The sequence below is a fragment of the Protopterus annectens genome, chromosome 7.part0 (assembly GCF_019279795.1).
Source record: "Protopterus annectens isolate FY-2018-M chromosome 7.part0, PAN1.0, whole genome shotgun sequence".
NCBI classification, from domain to species: domain Eukaryota; kingdom Metazoa; phylum Chordata; order Ceratodontiformes; family Protopteridae; genus Protopterus; species Protopterus annectens.
In genome coordinates, this window is record NC_056739.1 from 435,862,096 (window position 1) to 435,888,034 (window position 25,939).

Sequence of the window (25,939 nt, forward strand, 5' to 3'; positions counted from 1 at the left end):
TTTATTGCAGGAGTTGATAAATTTGACACTGATTGGCAGTGACTTCCAAAGAGGAGCACCAAGCGCTGACAGACTATAGTCAACAGTGAAGTTTGTTTCAAGGGCTTTTAAGAGTGAGGTGAAAATGGTTGGAAGGTATTCAAGATTGTAGTTGAATGTCAGAAGTGTTAGATGATTAGCCAAGAATGGGAAAAAAAAATCACATAATCATTTTATAAATTAAAGAACAGTAAAAGAAAGCATTTGGCATGTTAGTGTGTTTGTGTTTCTTTTTTCTTGGTAGTGTTCATTCTTTTTAAAATGGATTTGCATTGTATTATTATTTTGATGTCGTGTTTTATTTTTTTTGGTTCGTGAAATTGACAGAGCTAGTTCTCAAGAAAGTAGGGTCCAATATATGAGGGAGACATTGCTGAAATGTGAGTGCAAGTGTAGTTCGAGCAAAGGCCCTTACGCCACAACTACCAGATAGTATTTTAAGAAGTGCTAATAAATTAGTGAGTAGGAGGAAATGAGGAAGGAGAGGAGGTGTTAAAATGTAGCTGAAGAAACAATGATTTAATTGAATTCCTTTGCCGACAATGATGTTAGGAAATGTTCAAGCTTTGAGCAATAAAATGGATGAATTCAAAGGGAATGTCCGATGCCAGAAAGATTTTGGTGATTGTTGTGTTATGGCTATATAAAAACATGTTTTTTGGAACAAGATAAAGGTAATGACCTGTCTGTTGATGGTTTTGATATACCACTTTGTTTGGATAGAAAGGTTGAAATGATGGGGAAAGTTCAAGGAGGTGGAGTATGTTTTTATGTGAATAAAAGGTACTGTATCTCTATGACTGTGAGAGAATGTATTTTTACATCAAACATTGAACTTTTATCAGTGTTGCTGTGAACATTTTATTTGCCACACAAATTTCCTCAAGTTTTCTTCATCCAAAGGTGAATGTAACCTTTGCTGTTGATATTATTTCTGGTAGTACATAGGCTACAGACAATTTCACCTGAAGCATCACATTTTATTTTAGGTGACTTTAATCATATTTCACTTGAAAAGACCCTTGTTGATTTACATCAATATTGACGTGTCCAACTAGGTGAGATACGATTTTAGATCTCCGTTTTGGGACTATAAATGGTGACTATAAGTCATCTTTGTTACCTCCATTGCGTTCAGCAGACCACAACTGTGTACAGTTATTACCTGTATATAAAACATTATTGAAGAGGGAAAAGATACAGAAGAAGAATGTGAAATGTTAGAATGAGGAGTTGGCTTTCTGTTTACAGGAATGTTTTGACTGTACTAATTGGGATATGTTTAAACAGTCTTGTGGGGATGATTTAGATAAACTTGCTGATGTAATATGTTCATATATTACTTTCTGTAGAGATATGATTGTGCCAAGTAAGATTGTGAAAATGTATCCAAATAACAGGCCATGAATAAATAATCTGTTAAGCTTCGTTTAAAGAAGAAGAAAGTTTTCAAAGAAGATGATGTGTTAGATTTACATACAGCTTCTATAGAGTTGAAAATGGAAATTTTGAGAGCTAAGCAAACATATAAAGCTAATTTAAAAAAGAAAATGGTTGCAAATAATCTTGGCTCAGTGTGGTGTAGTATGAATGCCTTTGTTGGTCTTCAAAATTCAAAAAGCAATAGTCAAGTTACTCTAAATAGATGGAATACAGATCTTAATTTTGCTAATACAGTAGCCTCAATCTCTTTTTCAGTCATTTTGACTGTCATGATTTTAGTAATGAGGTAAACAGGTTGAGGCAGTAGCTTGTAGATGAGAAGCATTTTCAGATAAATCAAAACAATGTAGTAAAAGCTTTTCTTTCTGTTAAAATAGAAAAGAATAATGGATCCTATAACACCTGTGGATGAGTGTTAAAAACTTGTGTTAGAGAGTTAAGCTCCATATTTCATTATATTTTTGAGAAGTCGTTACAGATGCAACATGTGCCTGTATGTGTTCCGATTTCTAAATCTAAGTGCCCGAAGATCTTAAATGATTTTTATACCAGTAAGCCTTACTTCAATAGTTATGAACGTTTTTGAAAAACTGGTAAATGTAGAGATTTTAAAGAAGGTCGAACATATGCTTGATCTATGTATGCAGTTTGCATATAAGGCACATAGGGGTGTGGAAGATGTGACAAGTCCCTTACTTAATTTGCTTGTTAAACATTTAGAAAGTGAAGGATCACATATTACACTTTTGTTTGTTGATTTTTCATCCACTTTTAGTACTGTTCAATCACATGTATTAATGCATAGATTAGAAAAACAGTTCATAACCTTGTTGGTTGGAATTTGGAATTTTTAATTAATAGAACATAGAGAGTAAGGGTAAATAGAACCTTATGAGATCAGGTTTATTCTTCGATTGAAGCTCCACAAGGGTGTGCGTTATCTGCCATTTTGTTTATTTTGTACACAAATACATGCAGAAGTTTATATGAAAATAGAACAATTTTAAAATATGCAGATGATACTGCCATAGTTAGCTTAAAAATGAAGAGGTGAGTCATGGTCCAGTTATTAAAGATTTTGTTGAGTGGTGTGAAAATTTCTATGTTCAGATAAACATTTCAAAGACCAAAGATGTGATAATAGATTTTAGGAAATATGTTCATGACTTTGATGCAACAATTATTAAAAATCAGATAGTAGAATGTGTCCAATCTTATAAGTATTTAGGAACTATTATCAATTCAAAGTTGAATTTTGATGAAAATTGCATACTGGTATGTAAGAAAGGACATCAATGATTGTTCTTTTTGCAAAAACTGTTACAGTCACATATAGACAAAGTATTATGGTTTGTTTTGCTATGCTTTTATTGAATCAATTTTGTCTTTTTCTCTAGTAACTTGATATGGATATCTGTGTATGAAAAATAAGAGTTTGTTGAATCAGATTGTAAAGTGTTCTAGCAAACTGACTGGCAAACAACATATGTGTCTTAAATATTTATATTTAAAACAGAAAGAATAATTAATTCAGTTGTAAAAGATGTGTCAAATCAATTATGTTGTGAATTTTAATTACTTCCATTAGGAAAGAGGTGTATGTTTCCAAGATGTAAAATAAAAAGATATAAGAATAGTTTTGTTCCAGCAGCAATTACATGTATGAATAATATGAATAATGCATCTTAAAAGATGTTTTAAAATTTTAATACAGCCTTAATTTTAGCACCTTGGCACTTTTGTACTTTTTGGTTTAAACTCAATGCAATACTGTCTGAGTGGAAAAAGAGTAGAATGCTGAAGAATGTGCAATATATATTGGAGAACAATTTTTTTTATTAGGTGTTAAATATTAAATGTTTGTAGTTACAATTATTGTTATGCTCTTTTCTTCATTATTGTATTTATTGTGTTTATGTGATTGATGAATGTTATGTCTGGACCAACATTTAATCTTATGACTGCAAAATGAATTTACCTATGGGTATGAGAGCAGTGACATTTTCTATGGCACAGAACTGCCGAACCTACAAAAACCTACTGTTTTGTGATAAAGATAAACTCTTTTTAATGCTGCAGAGATAATGACACATCCATATTATACTGACCCACACCATTAATCAGTGTTGGTTTTAGCCAACACTTGCTTACTACCCACTCATCTTTTGTAAAATATTAGCACTTCCACCCTTTCTGTTTCTATTTTCTCTGGTAGTTGGAATAACTTACTCTTCTCCAGGTGTTTAAGAAAACAATGTGTGCATCCCGCGTCTCTGATTTCTTGATTTCTTTCCAGTTCCCAACAACAAATGTTTTCTATCTGGATGAGAGAACTCTAAAATGTACTTCCCTGTCTCTCCAGTATGAGGTCCCTTCCACTATCCCCCATATACAGAAATTTCATATGCATACACAGAGTCACTCAAATATTTCCTTTCATACATTCACAGCTAAATGCCATACTACTGTTGCCCGTGTACACCCCCAAAGCATATGTGTCATGCCAACATTAGCAATTATGCATCTCAGGCAGGTATTATCCTGTTTACTACCCCCTTTAATCAGCCTGGAACATTTTAGAAGCCATCTGTGAAGGATTCTCATCTATTGATGCTAATCATTTGTCCACTTTTTTGGAGATTTCACTGCTTTTTAGAAACTTTCCCAAATGCATGTTGATTTTGATATGATTTCCAACATTTTGGAGAGTATAAATCACCTTATGTTCTACTCTGTCCTAAAAGCTGGCATACACTTCACTTTCCCTATCATTTTGGCCATAGCACAGTCATCTCAAACACCTTATCTCCCCTGATATGCTTGACTAAGTTTCTGCTCCCCCGATATTTTTCATTTACAAATAGTGCCACTATTCTATAGCAGGTTTACTATCATTCTTGTTTTAATTCTGGAAAGGGATTAAGCTGCATTCTTCTCCCTTCCTGTTCACAGTTAAAAACCTCTTGTCTTCTAACAGATTCAGCCTTGTCAGGGTACTTTAGATTTTCTTCCCAAAACTGTAGTTCATTCTAACTCTTTACAGCTACTTTTTATGGCTAGTACCCCCCTCATAGCACCCCATTTCAGCTCAGCATTTTGAATTTTCCTCTGGAGGCAATTTCACCATGCCCTGTTGGTAATACACTTGAACTGCGTGAATATCAGATAATTATCATCAGATTTAGGATTAGGTAGATAATGGGTTAAAGTGCAATCCCCTGCACTGTTATGTGCCCTCTAACCCAATGAATTGTGATAAAAGTGAGTATGTTATGGCAGAAAGGCTGGCAGCTTCCATCTATCTAACCTCATCTGAGCTTGACCTTCTTTCAAAGTTACTGTTCCTTTTTCCTCCATTTATTTAAGATACAGTGAATATTCCACTAGACATGAGACTTTATTCTCATACTACAAAACTGCCTTCTGAACTTGCATTTCTAATGCTCTAACATAAGGCACAATTAATACGAACTATCAAATATATAAACTGGTGCTTACAGTTGTGAAAGCACATACCTAACTCTCAGTTTTAAGTGTTCTTACTTATAGCTTTACATGTAGTCGTAGTTCTTCTACACAAAGTGAATGAGACAGCTGACATTCTTAGATCCATTACACACTGTTTTTGTACCTTCTCCACCACAAAAATGATTTTGCTTTTGCTGTGCAAAATCACCTAAAAAATATGATCATTTATTTCATGAAGGGGGATCCTAAAAAATGCAGGCATTTAAATTGTAGCTATTAAAATCTATATTTATTAGCCTGCATGCAATTATTGCTATGTAGCCTTATAATTTAGACAATTTTCACTACTGAATCCAACTTAGTAGTATATTGAGTCTGTCACAGTATCTTATGCACATAACATATCCTAATGGGTAGTATAGTTATTCAGTGCAGCTGCCTCAGTCCCTAGTTCTCAGGTTCATTTCCTTGCTGGGGTTCCTTCATTGTAGAGTCTGCATATCCTCCTTTTGACTATGTGTGTGTGTGCATGTGTTTTTTTTCCACTGGGTGATTTGTTTTTTCTCCAACCTCCAGATATGTCATAAATTAATTTGCATATACAGTGTGTGTGTGTGTGTGTGTGTGTGTGTGTGTGTGTGTGTGTGTGTGTGTGCACCTGTGTTCTGCAATAGAGTAGAGTGTCTCTAGAATTAGTTATTTGCCTTTCTTCCACTAACTGCCTCAACAGACATTGTTTCATGCACAACTCTGAGTAGGCTAAATGAGGCACTAGAGAATGAAAGAATATATGAATATTTGTGTATACTCTTTTTTTTGTACTTAAGTATAAGTGATTATTCCTTCCTTGTCCCCATCACCGCACTCATAGGATCACAGGTAAGTACTAGGTAATTAGTCTGCTGACCATTATAGACCAAGCCAAAAACAACCTATACAAACTTTACCTCTAGCCTGAAAGAGACCAAGAAAAGCTAGAACTGGGGAGAATTTGAGGCTAAATATCCAGTTATCTAGGTTTACCTTCAAGGTGGCAAGGATGCTACTCTGCTTGTCACGGAGTCTCATTCTCCTCCATTTAGTCATGGCTACGAGACCACTTATAAATGCTAAAAAAGGTAATTCTCTTTATGCCTAAATCTCTGCCCATACACAAGCTTTCTTTTAACATCACTTCAGCAAACAATATCAAAATAGAATCCATGTCTAATATAAAACCACTAGGTGTCATTGTGAAGAAATTAGACACCGTTGTCTGTGCTAGCATGTCTGGCTGAAGTTTTTGTACATAATTTCAGATTAACCTGTGTGTTATATGCCAGCATGACTAGCTATGATATTGTAAATAAGTTCTTAGATGTTGATTTATAATCTGTTTGCACAGAATGTTTTAAATACTTGAAAAGTGTCCTTTTTATATTTCTAACTGTGCATGTTTGTGAAGAAAGATTCTAAAGGCAAACTGTCTCAGATTCAGCTGATCTGCAGATGATGTCATCAGAATGTTGACAGTTGCTATGTGTAACTGTCAGAAGCCGAAAGACAGGAAGGATCTTTTGTAAACAGCTGTTGGTTGATTTTCAAAATATGAAAAGAAAATTAGAACTGGAGCAGTTGTGACAGTTAGGCTAGTCTATAAAAGAGCCTGCTGAAGACAGTTGAAGTCAGTTACAGAAGTCAGTAGTCAGTTGCAGTTACAGCAATGACAGTTACAAATGTACTGTGCAGTGAATATCCAAAAGGATTCACCAAGAACTGTAAGCCTGTGTTAGCTTTGTTGTAATAATTTAGTTTAGATCAGTGACAGTATTATTTAGTCAGATAGGAAAATTATAACTAATCAGTTAGATCAGTTAGAAGTTTTCTGAATGTTGGATCTCTGTCCTACAGTATTGATTTCATTTTCATGGTACTTGAGTTCTGTTTGTTTATTGGAAATTACTGTTTTATATTTTTAATCATTTTGCTCATTATTAAATATTTTTATTAACTTACATTATGGCTGGTCAATCAGTGCTTTTGTTTAGTGATTTCAGAGTGCTTACACTTGCCTTGATAACTTCCCAGGCCACTCCAAAAGCCTGGCTGCTTAGGCCATCTGCTATCATTTGTTTTAATATCTATTTTTTATAATTGGATACAACATTAAAAGTGCATAAAGACACTCTGATTGGTGTCAGCATTACTGTATTATTTTGGGGAAGGGACACAGCTGGAAATCTGTGTCAGGCTTTGTGTGCAATTTAATTTATTTAAATGTGTGTGTGTATCAGAGGTCTTAAACTGGGACATATTGCTGTGAATTGTGTAATAAGGAGTTATATTTGGGGTGGACAGAAGAATACAATCCAGTCCCAGGCTATAGAGCATGTTCCTGTTGTGCTCTTAGTGAATATTGTGGAATACTACTCCTGTTTAAGTGGTAGTCTCACATTGGAGTCAGTAGTGAGGATTGAAGTTAGTTATTTACTGACCCATGATAGTGGGAGACGTCACATTATTACAGACAGTCCGGTTGAGTATTATTCTGGTGCCACATTATTTAGTGGCAGCATAGTGGGATATTAACTGGGTATCACATTACAGACAATAACCTAGAATATGACTTACAGATTAATCATTCCATCAAAAAAACACCAAAAAACTGGGCTTTCTATACAGAAAAGACATTTCCTCACTGACTTCACTAGAAGAACATTATCAGTGTCTTACCTTCTCCCATCTCTTCTTTATGCATCACCCATGCCAACTAATCTGCAGATCACATTACTAAATAAACTTGAAGCTTGTTACAGCAAAATAGACAAATTTGCATCCAACATACCTTATCGCACTCACTACTACATAGTACTAGAGAATTTAATATGGCTGGAATTACCTAATTACTTTACCTACTCACAACTACTTACTGCACATAAAATAATTCACAGACCAAATGCTTGCCCCTCACTATACAACATCTTCAAACACTATTCCTCACCTAGAAACTTATGATCTTGCACCAAAAGCCTCTTAACCACTTCCAAATCCCACAATGCAGCTGGTGACTCACTGTATTCTTTGTATATTACCAGACACTGGAACTCTATCCCCATTACACTAAAACTAGACAGCAGTTCATCAAGTTTTAAGCACAACCTAAAACAACACCAATTCCACCTGGCTTTGCTCATGCTCCCACTCTGACTAATTTTTCCAACTACACCCAAATTGCCTCTGTTCTACCATCTAACTTTCCTATCCCATATTTCTCAAACCTGAAATATCATTTCCTATACTCATTTCAAAATCATCCTGTATATTTTTTCACAAATTCTCAGTCTTACTATATTTTCCTTCATATCTATTGTTTAAAAAAGGCTAAGCTCTACATATAAGGTCAACTTTTTTCTCTTGAAATAGTCATGGAATTAAACATGAAAAGAAAGCCACTGTAAAGTGTGATACATGCAATCAGTGCTCATTTATTCTTGAAAAGAAAAACTAGGTTTTGGAAAACAGTGTTCATTCTAAAGTTTATGGTTGCAATGGCAAATGTCATTCAAAACTAGTGGTGTATCCTGCTAAATGTTCAGGATGCCCTGTATTTTATGTAGGGGAAACTGAACACAGCCTTTGTAAAATAATATACGAACACTGTTATAATATTTCTAAGCACAATGAAAATAATGCATTATTTAAGCATTCAGCTACCTGTTTGTCTTTTTCAAAGTTTAAATTTGCAATTTTAGATCAAGTAAATTTAAACCCCTGGGGTGGGGATGTCAAATAGCATTTGAGAATAAAGAATTTAGATGGCAACTTAAATTACGTACCATGTATTACCTAGGAATTAATGATTATGTATCCATTCAGCCTATTTTAAAGTTGAGAGCAGCTAAACTATAGTAAAGATTCACCTATAGGGTGATTTGATATATTTTTATTTTAATTTTTAAAGTACATGTTTTAATGTTTATATAAGTTCTGTATTGGTTTAAGTGTTGGTCGAATTTCAATGCATTTAGTCATTATATCAAAATTGTGTTTTATGTTTTTTAAATTCTACAAGTAATTATTCAATTAGTCACATTTTAAATCATATAAATTGGAGTGTGTGCTGTTATAGGACATTCTGATGAAGTCCTGTTTGTGTGAGGATGAAAGCGCTAAGTAAACATTCTTTTTATAATGTATCTTGTCTGGGAAGTTCCTTTGACTTTCTCTAGCATTATTCTGCTTGAATGTTTGGTTTTATTATAATGCTACACTTGTGTTTTTATTCAATGTTTTTCTCTATTATTCCTTTATTTGTAAAACTTTATGTATTCTTGTTTCAGTTAAAATACTGTATATAATGTAAATTGATGCTTTTTTTCTATGTAACTTTTTTCTCTGTTCAGTTTTCTATGTTGTTGTTTACATGATTGTTTTATCCATGCAATGAATAATTACTTTTTTTTTTTTTTAATAAACAAAGCTTTGCTTCCTGGGCCTGAGCTGAAAATGGGACTGTATGCCCAGTCAGACTTTCCCGGTCAATGAAAGGAAGTTCTAAATAAATACTGTTCTGGGCTGCATAGAGAAAAGTGGGTAAAACAGGTATTTTAAACATGGAGACAAGGTTTATAAATGGCAAACAGGAAACCAATAGTACACATCCTCCTTCCACATTTTAACTCTTTAACCAACTTAAAATATTTTGGGATTGTTTGATATGTGGAAAAGACATCTATATTATTGATTTCACTGTTGCATGCTAACTACAGTTGTGCATTAAAGACCACATTTTGATAACTGAGGCTTAAACATTACATGCTTTTGCATTACAGAAGGTCAGTACATTTGTTTTATGCAGACCAAAATTCAGAGTGAATAAACTGTATTAAAAATAACACCCATGAAGGCTGAACATTAGAAAAAAATGTATTTTTTTTGCAAAACAATTCTTGTGTCTTTTCAAAAACAATATTGCTATTGCAAATTATGAATACTTCAAAGTCTATAACAAACATACAGATACTTACTGATGTGTACAGATAACCCTCACTGTTCATGGCTAGATACAAGCCTGTTTTGTTGCTCTGTATAGCGACTATCCGAAGTCCAACAGGTATTAAGTTGAAGAGTGCTGGAGGAAGGTAAAAAGTAGAAAGAGCAGTAAGTTTAGACTTTACATAAAAAAAGACAAGTTACCTATTACCTCATTGCCCTGACCAGAAGAAATGGACATCAAAGCTGTAAAGCATTGTGACAATTAACAGGACTGAGGGAGGATGGCACAGAAAACATGTCATTTCCAGCTGGTGATGTCTTCTGCTGCCCACCATCAAGTTAAAACAATTATGCCATCCTAGTTCTGGAATGGTCCCATTAAAATATGATTCCACATTTCTCAGTTACCTACAGATTTACTGGTTATATATATTTAACTCACCCCCTTACCTTCCTGTACTTTTTTATTTTTTTCTTGCCATTCCATCAGTCTCTCTCTCTCTCTCTCTCTCTCTTTCTCTCTCTCTCTCTCTCTCTCTCTCTCTCTCTCTCTCTCTCTCTCTCTCTCTCTCTCTCTCTCTCTCTCTCTCTCTCTCTCTCTCTCTCTCTCTCTCTCTCTCTCTCTCTCTCTCTCTCTCTCTCTCTCTCTCTCTCTCTCTCTCTCTCTCTCTCTCTCTCTCTCTCTCTCTCTCTCTCTCTCTCTCTCTCTCTCTCTCTCTCTCTCTCTCTCTCTCTCTCTCTCTCTCTCTCTCTCTCTCTCTCTCTCACTCTCTCTCTCTCTCTCTCTCTCTCTCTCTCTCTCTCTCTCTCTCTTTCTCTCTCTCTCTCTCTCTCTCTCTCTCTCTCTTTCTCTCTCTCTCTCTCTCTCTCTTTCTCTCTCTCTCTCTCTCTCTCTCTCTCTCTCTTTCTCTCTCTCTCTCTACTCCTAACTTGAAAAAAAAAATGTCAATAAAGTATATTTTCCTTCTGTGGCTGTTATCTGTTATAAAATCACTTTTCTCTCTGTAACATATTTTTATTTTGTTGGAAAAAGTTGTCACAGGGTAGGATGTTTAATACAAGAGGTTTACAGTCAATGTCAAGCTCTCTAAACAGAATACATCCTCAAATAACAGAGACATGATCATTCTGATAATCAGACAGTTCCAATAGCAGTAGGAGCAACAGAGCTAATAAAATAGAATTTACAGTTGTATTTAGATACACTACCTGTACATGTAACTCTGAATTAATTACAGAAGGAGTCAGTTCTGGGCACATTGTGAGTGCTGTGAAGTTAATTCTTGGCTAACGTTAAAGACCGAAACTGGACTAATTTCATGAACTTTAATCATGAACTGACGTAGGAATGGGGTCCATTCCTGTCATGGTATTAGAAACCCAAAAGACTCAAAGAAATTAAACAGGAATAACAAGTGACATCACCTGAGTTACAGATATACAGACATGTTTTGTCATAAACAATCATACTTAATTTATAAAAAAAAAAAACACTAACAGCTTTGTAGATGAAAAGATATATGGCCATGAATTAAATCAATACATACAAGTTTCATCCTGGGTCTCTACAAAGAATTACTTAATTATTTTATAAACATGTAAATTAATCCAGTGTATAATTCAAAAGGTTTTCTGATTTACTTCTTAGGCACATATGGAATCTTAGTCATTCGCCAAATGTTTTATCATTTTCCCGGGGCAACAAAATCCTAATGTGTTTTCTTACTTTATTTGGAGTGTCATTGGTGTAAGACTATACTAATGTGAGAAAATAAAAATGCAGATGAGGATATCTTTCCAGTTATGAAAAGAATGGCAGACTTGAAATATATCCTTTCTATCACTGACTGAAAATATACTGGAAAATATTACAATGTACTTTGAAAGACAATGCTGCAATAGTAAGATCTCATTTCTTGCTCTAAGGGAAGCTTACAATATGTGTGGCAGAGGCAATGGAAGATTGCTTGTCCAGATCGTTCCTTACTTATCATTTCATTTTGTTACTGTCTTTTCTAGCTCAGTCAGTCTATTGATAGTTTTGGAAGATGACCATCTAAGGTATAAATAATCTTGATTTAGGAACATGTGTGTGTAGTAGCAGGAGGAACTGAAGCATTCCTCTCAAAATCTCTCTCCATGGGAGGGGGGCATCTTCACTGCTGTGCTGACCTCCAGCACAGGCTAAAAAAGTCAAGGCATTTGCAAGAAGTCAATGTGCTGTGGCCATGTCACAGCCATACCTAGGTGGACAAGTACGATGCACAGAATGCATTCTGGCCAGGGTGCACTTAACACAGTAACTTACAAATAAATTCTACCACCATACCTAATGTTGAGGTGCTTGTTAAGGACAAGAGTTAACAATCCAACATTCAGGGTGATCTGTGGTGAACAAAAATTCTGTTAAGATTGGGCATGAAAAGAATTATAGCAATTCATAAAGGTCCTACTTAGCCTTTAATTGTAAAGGGTTCCTATTAGATGGCCAAAGACGCATTCTTTCAAATGCATCTTGGTCAAACTTGAAAAGATGAAAAGGCAAAATGACAAAGCTGCATATAAGGGAATTCTTTCTCTGGGAAAGAAATTGCTTAGCCGCGTCGGTTACTTTGCCATTTTTGTCACTGCAGTGCGATCTCGGAGTTGGTATATTTAAGTAGGGAGGGTGTGAGGGGTGTCCCTTGGAAAAATATAGCTGTTCTAAGCATTCGAGTTTGTAAGCTTTTGCTTACATAGGGTCGATAAATCATTGTTCGCTTTTCTAAGCATTCGATGATTTAATATAGACCCATTGTAAAAACTACTGAAGAAATTAAGTTCCATATATCTCCTCACACCACAAATACTCAGTAAAAATAGTGTGTTTTGCATGAACCTAACACTTGGAAGAATAATATGAATTAATGCAACATATCTAAAATCTAAAAAAAAATTGTTTTGCAGGAGGTAAAGTCACCCCCCCCCCCCACACACACACACACACTCATGATGAGCTTTCCCCAACTCATTGTTTTACTTTATTATTCTCAACCCAATACCACTGACCCATGGAAAAAGAGCAGTCAGTGACATCCAATGTCTTTCAGCAGGGAGATCAGACAAACCACATATTAAGCAGACATCTTTTGGTAATAATATCTCACTTGTGTAACTAGAACAAATCTGACATGGGTGGGTGAAGACTCAGACTTGTATACTTATTCAAATGGGATAAAAAAAAAATGGCTGATCTTTGCAACTGAGTGTAAGCCAAAAAAGTATTTGTACTGCAATAGGAAAGGTATAAAGCCAGAAAAAAAGTAAAAATAATTTTATGGGTCTTTAGTAAAGACTCACACAAATTTATGTACTTTACTCTGGAGACTTCAAGAGCAGGAAAATGTTAGAGCTGTTCAGAAATAAAGGAGAAAAGCATGCTAACAGGATTGCAGCACAGATTATGAGATGCTGACTGATTAGAATATTTGCATAAGAAAAACAAAAGACAATAGAATGTGACATATATAAATAAATCACTTTGAAGAACAAAATGCAAATAAAATGTTTTATGAACTGGAAATGCCTCCATACCTCTCAGCTTTCTGTGATTTCACAGAATGTCCTTGATTTTGCCTTATGGGTTTCTGGCCAAACATTGAGGATTGTAGTCACTGAATAATGACAGATATTTGAGTTTCAGATCTCATATTCTTCAGGAAATGTATGCTAATGCAAAACATTTAATTCCAGTAGCGTTCTAAGTACATAAAAGGAATATTTAACATCTGTCCCTGATTTTGGACCTTTGTCCCCCATTATTGTTAGAGTCCATTGTGCACTTAGGATAGTAATAAGTGCAGGTGTATCCTTTTAGATGAAAGGGGTGAATTCTAAAACTATTATAATATTCTTCAGAGCACCAGATAGACAACACTAATTTGTTGAAGCAGACAAAAATAATTTAAGGAAGGAGTGAAAGACTTCTTAGCTAGGTGCATATTAGGTAGGACCTGTTGGCAGTGCTTGAATATCTGGATAAAAGATTATTAAAGACACATTAGGGCTATAAATAATAAAGATGTGCAAGGAAAGTTTTCTATACACTTTATTCTTACTGGTGTACAACAGTCAGCAACAAAATGGACCAAGCAAGATTACTGCAGCAGTATGCTCTGGCTACATATATCACTGGGCTGAACTAATAGCACAAGTAGATCTCCTCACAAGTTAACATTTTTAACAATGCAGTATTGTTAAGCTGGTCCAAAGAACACAAAGGCACACAAAGTAAAACAGCTTCTTATATTTCAGGTAGACATTTCCTGTTCCTGAAGGGCATCATTTTTTTTCTTGGTTGTCAAATAGTTTTATACAAATGTGCTTGTAAAATATTTAATTTTGGCAGCTAGACTTGGGTAGAATGGTGACACGTTTCTTCTCAAGAATTCGGGTAGTGTTTCTGCATGAATTTGCAAAATCATATTTGCAAGAATAGTACAGAATGCATATTCCACTTTAAACCTATGGGGATGCACACATACACACAAACACGTGTGTGTGTGTGTGTGTGTGTGTGTGTGTGTGTGTATTTATCCATCTATCATACATACACACCAATTTGAAATACTAACATGGTTTTATTTTCTAAACTGTTGTACTGTAGACTGTGTTAGGGTACTCCTGCTATACTTGTCCTGGTAAGAATGATTAGCGCAGCAGGAAAACAAAATGGGTTAAAAAAAGCTCAGACATCACTTTCTGTATCGGTTCTAAAGTGCAGCTATAATGTATGAGCACATTAGATCGTTAGTTAATATCTCTGCCTCACATCTCTGTGGTCTGAGGCTCAAGCCTGATTACTGGTCCTTGTTTGTGTGGAATTTGCATGTTCTCCCTAAATGTACTTGCTTTTCCTCTGGATACTCCAGCTTCTTCCCACTTCCCAAAAACATGGTGGTTAATTGGTTACTCAGCCATTATTCAAAATATTGGGCTTTGCATAACTTTAGGTCCAAAATACCAGGTGATGTCATTATGGAAGATCTAATGCTCTTCATAACTGCCTGTTTCTGTACTGTAATGCTGTTTGAACTATACTGAGTCCTGGGGGCTCCACAGTAAAAGATGTGCATGCTTTGGTATTTTTTTCAAGCAGGGAAAATAAGGAATATATTTTACCTAGCAATAAGAAACGTCATCGTATTTCTTCTCTTACTTATGTCTGCACATAGTGTTTCATCTGATTGCTGATAACTGGTCATGTCTTTCCTTAGTACTGCATAGTTGGTACACCTAGACTGGCAAGACACAGTCCCACTAGGCCAAAATTGTAAATAAATCTGCTTATATCCCTTCTGCCTCCAGGTGCATAGAACCTGGTACTCTAAAGTAGTGTAGGAACTACCATGTCCTCAAAAGCTATGCACTTCTACTTGACACAAATAACTTAGACTGTGAGAGATGTAAATATCTAAGCAAATTGGTGGCCTCCCTCTCACCAAATAAGATGGCCTATGAGCATCACATACTGTAACCCACAACTCATAACAAACACACTAAACTAACATAGGCTGAGGTTGCTAATAATTCACTTGCAAGGCCTCCTCGGCTTAAGAAGAGCAGGTCTCATCATAAATCCACTAATGGAACAGCACTTTGCTCACACATATTGAACATACCTCTCAAACTCTTAGAGCCAGAAATCTGGACAAAATTATAAATAATGGAAGGACAAAGGCCCAAAATAGGGACACTTTTTAAATTATTGTTCTTACAAACATAGAAAGTAAAAAGAACAACAGCTTTTGCATTAGCATGAATTTTCTGAAGGGTATGAAGTATGAAACTCAAATGACTGTCATTACTATTTTCTGACTTCAACCCTCATTGATTTGCCAGAAAACCACAATATTATGAGAAACAGAACAAAAATATGAGGCAAAAATCTGGACATTCTGAGAAAATCTGTCGAGTTGAGAGGTATGAGTAAAGATTCTCTGGGTTGTAGACTGTAAACTGTCAACTACACTTAACTTTGCAATCTGAACTAGCAGCATTATGGTAATTGGTGACTATGAGGCACACTGCCACCACACTCACAAGGCTGGCCAAGGACATGGTTAAAGTTAGTTGTTTCTCCAGTGTCAGGATCCCTGACATTACAAGGGCTCTTCAATCTTTCTCACTGGACAAATACAGTTATGATCAACAGGTAATGCATGTAGGTATGAATGAATTGAGGCACTCAACTCTGATAGACCTGCAGAAAGAATATTAGACTTCACTACGCATATGTCAAATGCAGGCAAGGCTCTGGTCTTGAGCGGGATCCTTCTTTTGCTCAGAAAGATACCTAGATACAAAATAAAGAGAACTGGCTTCAACAGTTGGTTAAGTAGCTGATGTCTTTCAGGAGAAGGGTCCAGTTTGTCAATATGGGACGAGATTGTAGGCAGTACAACTTTCTTCACAAAGAATGGTCTGCTCCTCTTCTTCCATGGATTCCACATTCTGGCTAAAGCCTTTGGTGCTCCAATAATGCCTTTTTAGAGTCTAAATAATGGACATTCCAGCATGATAGACAATAATACAGCAAATTAAAGCCTAGGTCAGATCACATCAAGGCTACTCATCACAGTAGCAAAAGTTTTAATAATAAATTGCCTGATCTTTTTGGTCTTCTGTAACATGAGCACATCCATGTCTGTGTAGTAACTGCAACTTGGAGAAATTAAAAAAGGGGTGTAGTTACTGAGACTCTGTCTCAGCATAGAGACAACATTCCCTCAATACTTGGGTTTTGCAAGTACCATGTATTAAGACCTTAGGGAAAATGGTGGTACTGCTATATATGTTTTAATCACATCACATCTAAATACATTCCTGGAGACCCAAAAGTCAAACTCAGTAAACTCTAACTGTTCCTAAACAAAATGAATGATCAGTTATAGAACACCATCCATGTCCATAGGTGACCACAATGATTCCTAAAGTTATTTACTTAGCTACCATTTATGAAAAACTACTTTAAAGAGGATGTTTTCTACTGCCTCTCAATAAACTGGTATACTTGTATCTGAAAAGCTGGATACACACAGAAAATCTTAGATTTAATATATAAAACTTTTCTAGAATAAATAGTTAACCACAAAGCTAGAGGCCAAACATGGACCTTATCCTGACTAATACAGAACTCCACATGCAGCAATTCTCAGGTTTCTACATCCCTGGGTAAATATGACCACAAACTTGTGACCTCCTTTAACATCTTAAAAACCACCAGGCAACACTTCTGAATTTAAGGATTTCAAATGAGCAAATCATCTCAGCTATGACAAAGTATTAGAATCTACTTGTAATGTCACTAGTCCAGACAGAGCCACATCTGCCATTTATACAAAGGACTTCTACGCTCACCTAGTAAAATATTCAGACATAGTCATCTTACTAAATCTAAATATAATGGAAAGTTTAAGATCAAACCACCCAGTTAGTACAGCAGCATTAATAATACTATAACAATAAAACAGAAAAAATACTATAATAAGACAAAAACGTTCTAAGTACTAGCAAATAAATTCAATTCCATTGGAGGGAGCTTGTTTTATGACATAATAGCTAAATTACAGATTCAGTAACTTCTATTACCTATGTAGGTAGGACTTTATAGCAGTACTGTAAACTAATTGGACATTTGCCAGACCCCATACCAGTCTGAGATGGAGTGGAGGTGCCAACAGGAATAACCACCCCTGTAAAAAATAAGCATTTTATTTATTTTTTAAACTGAAGCTATCAAATGAATATTTTTTATAAATAATATTATTAAAAATAGAAAGGAAGTAGACAAGTACTAGGAGTAGTTTCATAAGGTAAAAAAATCCACTTCCTTTATTATTTTCTTTCATAGACATAAATGTGTGTGTGTGTGTCCACGCATACACACACACACACACACACACACACACACACACACACACACACATATATGTGTGTGTCTATATATATATATATATATATATATATATATATATATATGTGTGTATATATATATATATATATATATATATATATATATATATATATATATATATAGTCTGTGCCAATTGATTAAATATAGGTCTCATTGAAGTGTTTGTGAAGCAAAATGTAATAGTGCCAGCTATATTAAAAAAATGAACTATATTAGTGTGAAATAATGTGTGTAGTTTTGCTGACTTTAGCATGAAATTGTGTGACTGTAGCATTAAATTACAACCCCCCCCCCATGCAAAAAAGATTTTGTAGAAGAGGTTTGTTTTATCACTTAGATATATGATACATTCTTCACTCTTTATGATCTTGTTGAGTAGGGCATCTTTGAAAGATGTGATTCCCAAGTGCATTTCTGGCCATGCCATTGTATTTTGTGAGCATTGAGTAAAAAGGATGCCTTAACCCATGCTCTCCATCATGGTATTTATTGAATAAAGAAAAGTTAAACAGCATGGACCAGCATTCAGCACTGTAGTCAGTCCGTGTAGTTTCAGGGACTCCATTAGCAAAATGAGTGAGGAGTTTAGGAAAACAAAATAGCACAACATGACTTCATGTTGGTGCAAATATAGAAAGGTTGCACCACGAGTAAAGTTTGGATAAGGAACCAAGGAAAAAAAAGAGGTTTTCTAGCTGGCAAGGGGCTTGCCAGTCAGAGTGAAAAAGAAAGTTTATGAGGACTAATTCTGGGCATAAAACAATTAATGTGAAGGTATTGTGAGTAAGTTTTCCTCAAGAGAGTAATTGCTGAATATTGAAAGCAAGGTAGATAAGCTGAACAAAAATGTGTGGTTTATGCATATAACCAATTTATATAAAACAATACAGAATGATTTTTTTGCCATAAAAGGAAGCAAATTGCTTATTACAATACAAAAGTACAAACTGAATTTTCCGGTAACAAAAATCTGTTCAGTCTCTATGTATTAAGCAATTTATACAGTGAGATTTGTAGCATAAAAAGATTATATGGAGGAAAAAGTGTCTTCAGTATGACTACATAGCTCCTTCCATCCATGTGGATGAGTCACATCTGTCTCCTGTGTCAACCTTGTGAATGGCTGCTGCCATTCACAGAATGTACCATGAATGAGAGAGGGTGAAAGACTGCAGGCCTTTCTTTCATATCATGAGTGGACACGCACACACACACACACACACACACACACACACACACACACACACACACACACACACACACGCATGCACCCACACACACACACATATATATATCCCATGGGACAAATTCATTTACCATTCCACTGACTGCGTCTTTGGGAGGTGTGAAGAACTGGAGTACACATAAGGCACTTCAGCATTACCTTGAAACTAGTTACTGGTTTTACAGGGAAACAATTTATACTGTGTGATTTTAGGACACAATATAATTTATATAGAATGGTTTGCCCATTTATCCAAACCTAGCTAGGAATTTTATACACTAAAGAAACTGCTGGCTTCATAAGGAATCAATTTATTCAGTGAAATTTTGGGCACAAAAATAATTTATGTACAGTAACTTCAGCAAAAAGATGACTCAAGCCAGGCTTGGTTATTCTGCATGAGAGAAATAAGCTATTGGGTTTGCAGCACAATAACTTATGATGTATGATTTTGTTTTTTGGTGAGGGGAACAGTGACTTTAGCATAAAAATGATTAATCTGAAATGTAGCAATCCCAGTATATCACAGTGATATGGCAGTTAGCATTGTTTTTTTTTTTTTTTGTAATGGCTGTTTTCTCTGGTTCAATTCTTGGCTGGGTACATATTTTGTGAAGTCTGTATAGACTCTCTATGTTTGCTTGGGTTTTTCACTGTGACCTCTGGTGTTTCAGACATAACAATAGGTACATTTGGTATCATCTAAGTTACCTATAGGTACGTCGGAACATGCGGGGATGTCTTCTTCAGTGAATGCCATCCATAACTTTTTTTTTTTATGCACATTGCTTACTACGATAGACTTTATGTTTTCCAGTACCCTAAATATGATAAAAATGTATCAGAAAATGAATGAATGAATGAAAATGAATGTCAGCAACAATGCATGCTATAAACAACTGTTTTACAAGAAAATTTATGTAGTATGATTTGGGTCATAAAACTTTATTTAAATACTGTGATTTAGACAGCAGAGCAATAGCAAAGGGTGATTATTGGAATAATAATAAAGAGCAAAACTACTCATGAAAAATATAGCAATGGTTGTTCACTAGTGCAAAAAATGATGTTGACGTGGCAGTTCCTGGTTTCTTTATTGAAGAACATTTATTATTTCCATGTTATGTATTATTATTCAGTTGTTTTATACATATTTTATTAGTTGGCTACTGTAAGAAGTTGTTTGAAGAACTCATTCATCGACACCATATTAAATGGGCATCTGCTTTTTGCGAATAGTGGGGAACACTGTATAGAAACTTGCATCAGGAAACAGTGCTAGCATTTAGCATTCAGTAAATGAAGCCTGTAGTTAGTGGTTTTAAAGGGCTGATTTCATTATATGGAATTATTTGTTGTTGACCTGAGCATTGATTGACAGGTGTTATATTGAAACAGATATGGCTTGGTTGTTGAGGATGCCCATACATACCTATCATCCAAAACTGCCAAATGCTCATGCAGTGAATTCCTTTAGAAGCTGCTAACAAGCTGTTGACTTTGAATTTTTATCCATTCTTGGTCTTCATTCTCATCTTCAGAAGAACATATTAGTAGATTTTTGTCTGTAAAATGATCAGCAGCTCAATTGGTTGGTCTCTTAAATTCGTGTCAGACTGAGTCATTTGATCCAAGCTGTGTGATCAGATTTGGAGTCACCTACTTTGTTCAATGTGCCTCTAAAAAGCTAGTCTGTGACACCCGATCATGTTGGATCTTCATTGGGAAGCCACTTGGGAGACTTGAAAGTTATTACTGGATTGCATGCTGTGTTGTGCCTTTGTCTTTACCTGTGTTCTAGAAGCTACTTCATTTATTTGGAACACAGCCTTTTTCGAAAGTACAGTTGTGTAAGCTGAAACCTATCATAACAGCAGATGCTTGAATGATCACTGCTGCATTAGCTTTAGCTATATGGGTTATATCCTCCCCAAAGATATAACAGCCATATCCTGACAATTTGTTGCTAATTTAAATTAAGACACCTCCACTTTTAGCCCCTGTCTGTGTTGTTGTTTGTCTAAATGTGTGGAAGGTACTGTGACCTTGCACTGCCAGAGTACTATCTGTGGCTTTAACCCAAGTCTTGTTAACAACACAGATGTCTATATTCTCCAAAATGAGGAGAGTTTGTAAGGTGTGGAGTTTCTTGTTTAGGCTTCTAGCATTGAGCAGTAGCACCTTAAGATTGCTTTGTTTTTTTTTTTTTTTGTTTTTTTTGCTGCGTTAGTAGTTTTGTCATTTTGACATTGCCTAAAAAGGCTGTAAGGGGGTGGTTGACATTTTAGCCAATTTCTGAAAGCCCCGGGGAGACAGTTGCAGACCATCCTTGGCAAGGCACTGTCATCTGTTAACCATGTCCTCCCATGTGGATAGGTATTGGATGCCCCTGTAGTGATACCAGAAACTAAACCAATTGCTAAAATCAGTTATTTTCTGTTTATACTGTAGCATCATCCTTGGTGAAGGTAGAATGATTCTCAATGCAAGGCATGTACCTGTCTATGACACAAATTCTTAGAGAGATCTATAATGTATCTTTTCATATAGTCCAATGAGGTATGTCTCAGGTTGTTTACATCCACATGAAATATAATAGAATCATACTGGTACATGTGGTATAGTGACCTGAGGGTATGCATGATATTATGGATAGGCAACTAATCGTTATCGTCTCAATGTCCAGCCTGTTGAGAGGAGCATCTGTGTGAGGTACTAGAACATCCCCTATGACAAGAGCATTAGGTGAAGTGTTTGCTTGTTTTATGGGATTTGATCTTTGGGTGGCATTGTGTGCAAGTTATTTGTGGTGTTTGGTGTTTTTCATATGTCCTTTAGTGGCTTCTGAGGATAGGTGTTGCCAAGGAATGGCTTAAGATGTGTTTGAGGTTTGGGAAGGTTTTCTTAAGAGCCTCAGTGGAAGGTCTATGTCTGTAGTAAGTGGTATGTGTGTAGGAAGTAGACAGTGTATGTTCTTGACAACCTTGTTAATAAGCAAACTTTTAGCCTTCAAGTTATATATGTACATCTCTTGCCTACTGTGTTAGTTTCTTTAAGGATTAAAAGATTGTCAGAGTACATGAAACAATTGCTGCATTGTCTCAGGATCCCCATATCTACCAAACTGGTGACAGAGACATTAGAAAAAATTTATAATCATATTGTCAGGGCCTGTATTAGGGTTAGTCTAGTATGATTTCTGGATCTGGCTTTACAGAGGGTCACCTGTGCACTGTCTGGGATTAAAGCTAGCTGTTTTGGGTAGTGCTATGATTGGTTATTAGTGCTGTTCAATGAGCTAACTAGCTGTCCTAAGTTTATCTCTGCGCAGAGCCTTAATGTGTTACATGTTAAAGTCCTAAGTACTCGCTTTAGGTAAATTTTACAGTTTAGGCATCTGCAACTATACAGTGCGCTGCCAACAGCGGCTGCATGGTGAGCAGCTCTGCACATATGTGCCAACTTTATAGCCACAGGAAATAAACTAGAAACTAACTCCTGTGCTGTCTGGCCAGTAAACGACTATACTTTAAGCTCCCTGGAGTGCTTATCAACTCAGAGAAATCTGACAAACACCTTCTGCTACAAGATAGAAGACCTTGGAAATTCTAAATGCAAAAGCACAACAAAAGTAACTCTCAAGTGTAGACAAACACTAAACAACCATGTCCCTTGCTAGATCACCCTTCTGCAAGATGATATAAATCAAGGCAAATCATTAAACCAACAAACAGACAAGAAGAGTGATTTCTCAGGTAAACAGTTGCTTAAATGTTTTGAAAATACTGTAAACAGTAGCAATCCTTTAAATTAGCAAATACATCCATCCATCCTCAACCCCTTTTCCCATTTTGCACATGGGGTCAGGGTGTCAATCATCTCGAGCCAAGGTTTACACCACTGAGTGGCTAGCCCTGTCACAGTACTTCATTTGTACCACTATAAATTAGCAAATGCAAGTGCAAAAAACAGGTCTATATTAAAAGACTGAAGTGGTGTTTCAGCGAACACCTCTTGGTCGACATGTAATGATCAAACGCACTAAAGCGTGAACACTCAAAACAGTGGTTTCTTTCCCTGGGAAAGAAACCACTAGCACAAACACAGACACACACACTTTAAAACATGACAATGGGGGGGCTGTGCCCTCTCCACACCCCCCTAATAAAATATACCAACTCCAAGATCGCACTACAGTAAGGAAAGGGGTGAACACACGGGGATGGCCAAGCGATTTCTTTCTGTTTTGAGCATTCGCGCATTAGTGTGTTCGCTTATTACGTATTGACCAAGAGGTGTTCGCTGAAACACCTCTTCGGTCTTTTAATATAGACCCCAAAAAACATACAGTAAAGTTCCTTATCTCAGCCTGGATGGCTCTGCATACAGTAAAAACACTTTAGATTCACAGGTGAGGTCGACAAGCATTGCTGAGCTCTGTAGGAATGAGCTCAATGAAAATAAAACTACATTCAGAGCCCTTCCCATGTGTTTCCCAACTTGGATAGACAAGGCTACCACCTACTGCCTCTAGATGATTAAACTCAATCCTCTTAATGTAAGAACACACAAAAAGTGTACTAAGTGCAATGCTATCCCAGTAATTTAAACAGCTAACTAGTTACTGCTAATGAGGCAATTTAAGGCAAGATAAAGCATAAGCAAGATGAAATAAGGCAATGCAAGTCTACAACAGTGACAAATAGTTTAAAATGCACCAGAAAGAAATTATAATAAGGGAGGTTTACTCAATAGTTGGATGGGTGGGTATTCAGTATTTGGATCTATGGAAAACAATGGGAGGGAAGAAGTATTTAAACAGCGTATACAACTGACAGTACCTGTGGGGGTGGGGGGCTTTGGTAGTCAGATTACCATACAGGGCAAAAATATTCCAAAAGAGTTGTTCTCAGTGTAAGAATGCTCTGATTCCAAAAACCTGCTCTTGGTATAAGTGACTTACTTTATTGTAAATCCCATTTATAAACAAGCTTACTATGGGGACCAAATTCCAAAACACCAGCTCTCTCTTAGTGTATGTGGTCACGTACACCTAGAGCAAATCTTTTGGAATTGGGGCCATTGTCTGCAAAGAACAAGCCATACTCCTACTGTAGCTATGTATTTACTGCTGGGGCCTACTTGGCTAGTTTTAACAAATCTGATTTAGCTAAGGAACAAAAATAATTCGCTAGCAGTTAATTCACCAATTTATTTTAATTATTCAATGGCATTTGTAAACCAAGATAGTTCAACTAGGTACAACTGCTTTTTTTTTCAGCAGAAGACCAAGGAGAAAATCTACACATATGCAATTGTTGTATCAGAAATATTCAAATTCAGTAAAATTGGTTATATACAGAAACATGAATATTCAATTAGATAGACATATTTCTGGGGATTTCTGGGTTGCTTTAAAAAAATAGTGTGTGTGGTAGTGGTACATGACATTTTTTACATCACTAATTTTGAGGAAAGTTTTACAAAGATTAATTTAATACAAGTATAACTGCAACTGAATGACAAGAAATTCAAGCTCTTTTTTATCATTAACAGAAAAAAGGTTATTTCAGTATAACAGACATGATTTTGATGCTTTCCTGGTGACTGGCAGAAACAATGAAGACTGCCTGAAAATATATACAGAAGGTCCTGGACTAGCTAAAGTAGCATGAGCTGCAAACTAACAAACGCAAAGTGACCATATTACTGTAGAGGCAATAAATAAGAGAAGAATTACAGCTTGTGGTAAATGATGCTCCGGCCTAAAATGCCAAATTACATAAAAATCCCACATTTTAGTGCCCCTAATGGAGCCCACTTGGTATTCGAGGGGAATGATGCCAGATACTTACTGGTCTCTTTGAATGGCAATTGAAGCTTCTACCTTTAGAACATAAGTACATAGGAACAATACCTTTAAGAAAACACTTAAAAATTCATGTTCCCTTTGTGAGTACATAATAGTGGCCACCTTCCAAATCAGGCAGGTGCATGCATAATAACCCTGGTCTAAATTTGTGACTTCACATTCAGTCACTGAAATGAACCTTAAAGCAGACAAAATAGTACTTTGCTCCACCCTGTGGTGGTATCGTATTGCATAGGCTGGAAATACTTTGAGATGGGATCCAGTCCTTTCAGTAATTCTTGTTTACTTGTTAGCGTAAATTTTGGTTCCATGTATGGGCATTTGTAGAAGCACTATTTTTTTAACGAAATAAGATGTTAAATAGGATTGGGTCTTTCACTGTTTGATAAATGAGACACAGGTCACTTTGGAACTGCCAGTTGGCTATTGAATATAAGGAGGGTTATACTAATCTAGCGGGATAGCTGAAGGATTTAAGGCCTTTGATTTTTTTTAGTTAAAAATCATTGGGGCATTTTCAGTTGAGTGATATGCTTGAATTTCTACATACCAAAGGCAGCACTGTATTAAATGTTGAGTTTGATGAGGTAAGAGTACAGTAGTAAGATGGATTCTTTAGATCTTGAAGATATTCCCTTGGAAATCATCTGGGCCAGATAGAAGGATTTACTGAGTATGGTAGAAACATGATGATTGAATGAGAGAGGGAGTTGTCCTCAAAGGTACCCATGTCTCTTTTGACCATATCTGCATGAAAAGGAGTACCATATGAGGAAGGAACATCTTTATGAATTCTGCTATGATATGTTCCATGGCTTTACATATAAGGCTGGTGAAGCTGATGGGCCTATAATTACCTGGGTTTGTAGAAGAGCCACACTCTTGTAGAGGGGTAATAGTGGCTGTTCTCCAGGAATTAGTCAGCAAACCCTCTAGATGAGCAGAGGTTGAACAATTTAAGCAG

General features: G+C 35.9%; 1 protein-coding gene across 1 annotated transcript in view; it reads right to left on the minus strand.

Moving 5' to 3' along the window:
* FGF11 (fibroblast growth factor 11) overlaps window positions 1-25,939 on the minus strand; it is a 344,103-nt gene that overhangs the window by 164,133 nt on the left and 154,031 nt on the right. The window contains exon 3 of the mRNA XM_044076213.1: window positions 9,957-10,060. Within this exon, the coding sequence (XP_043932148.1) occupies window positions 9,957-10,060 (104 nt within the window). The remainder of the gene's footprint in view (window positions 1-9,956; window positions 10,061-25,939) is intronic.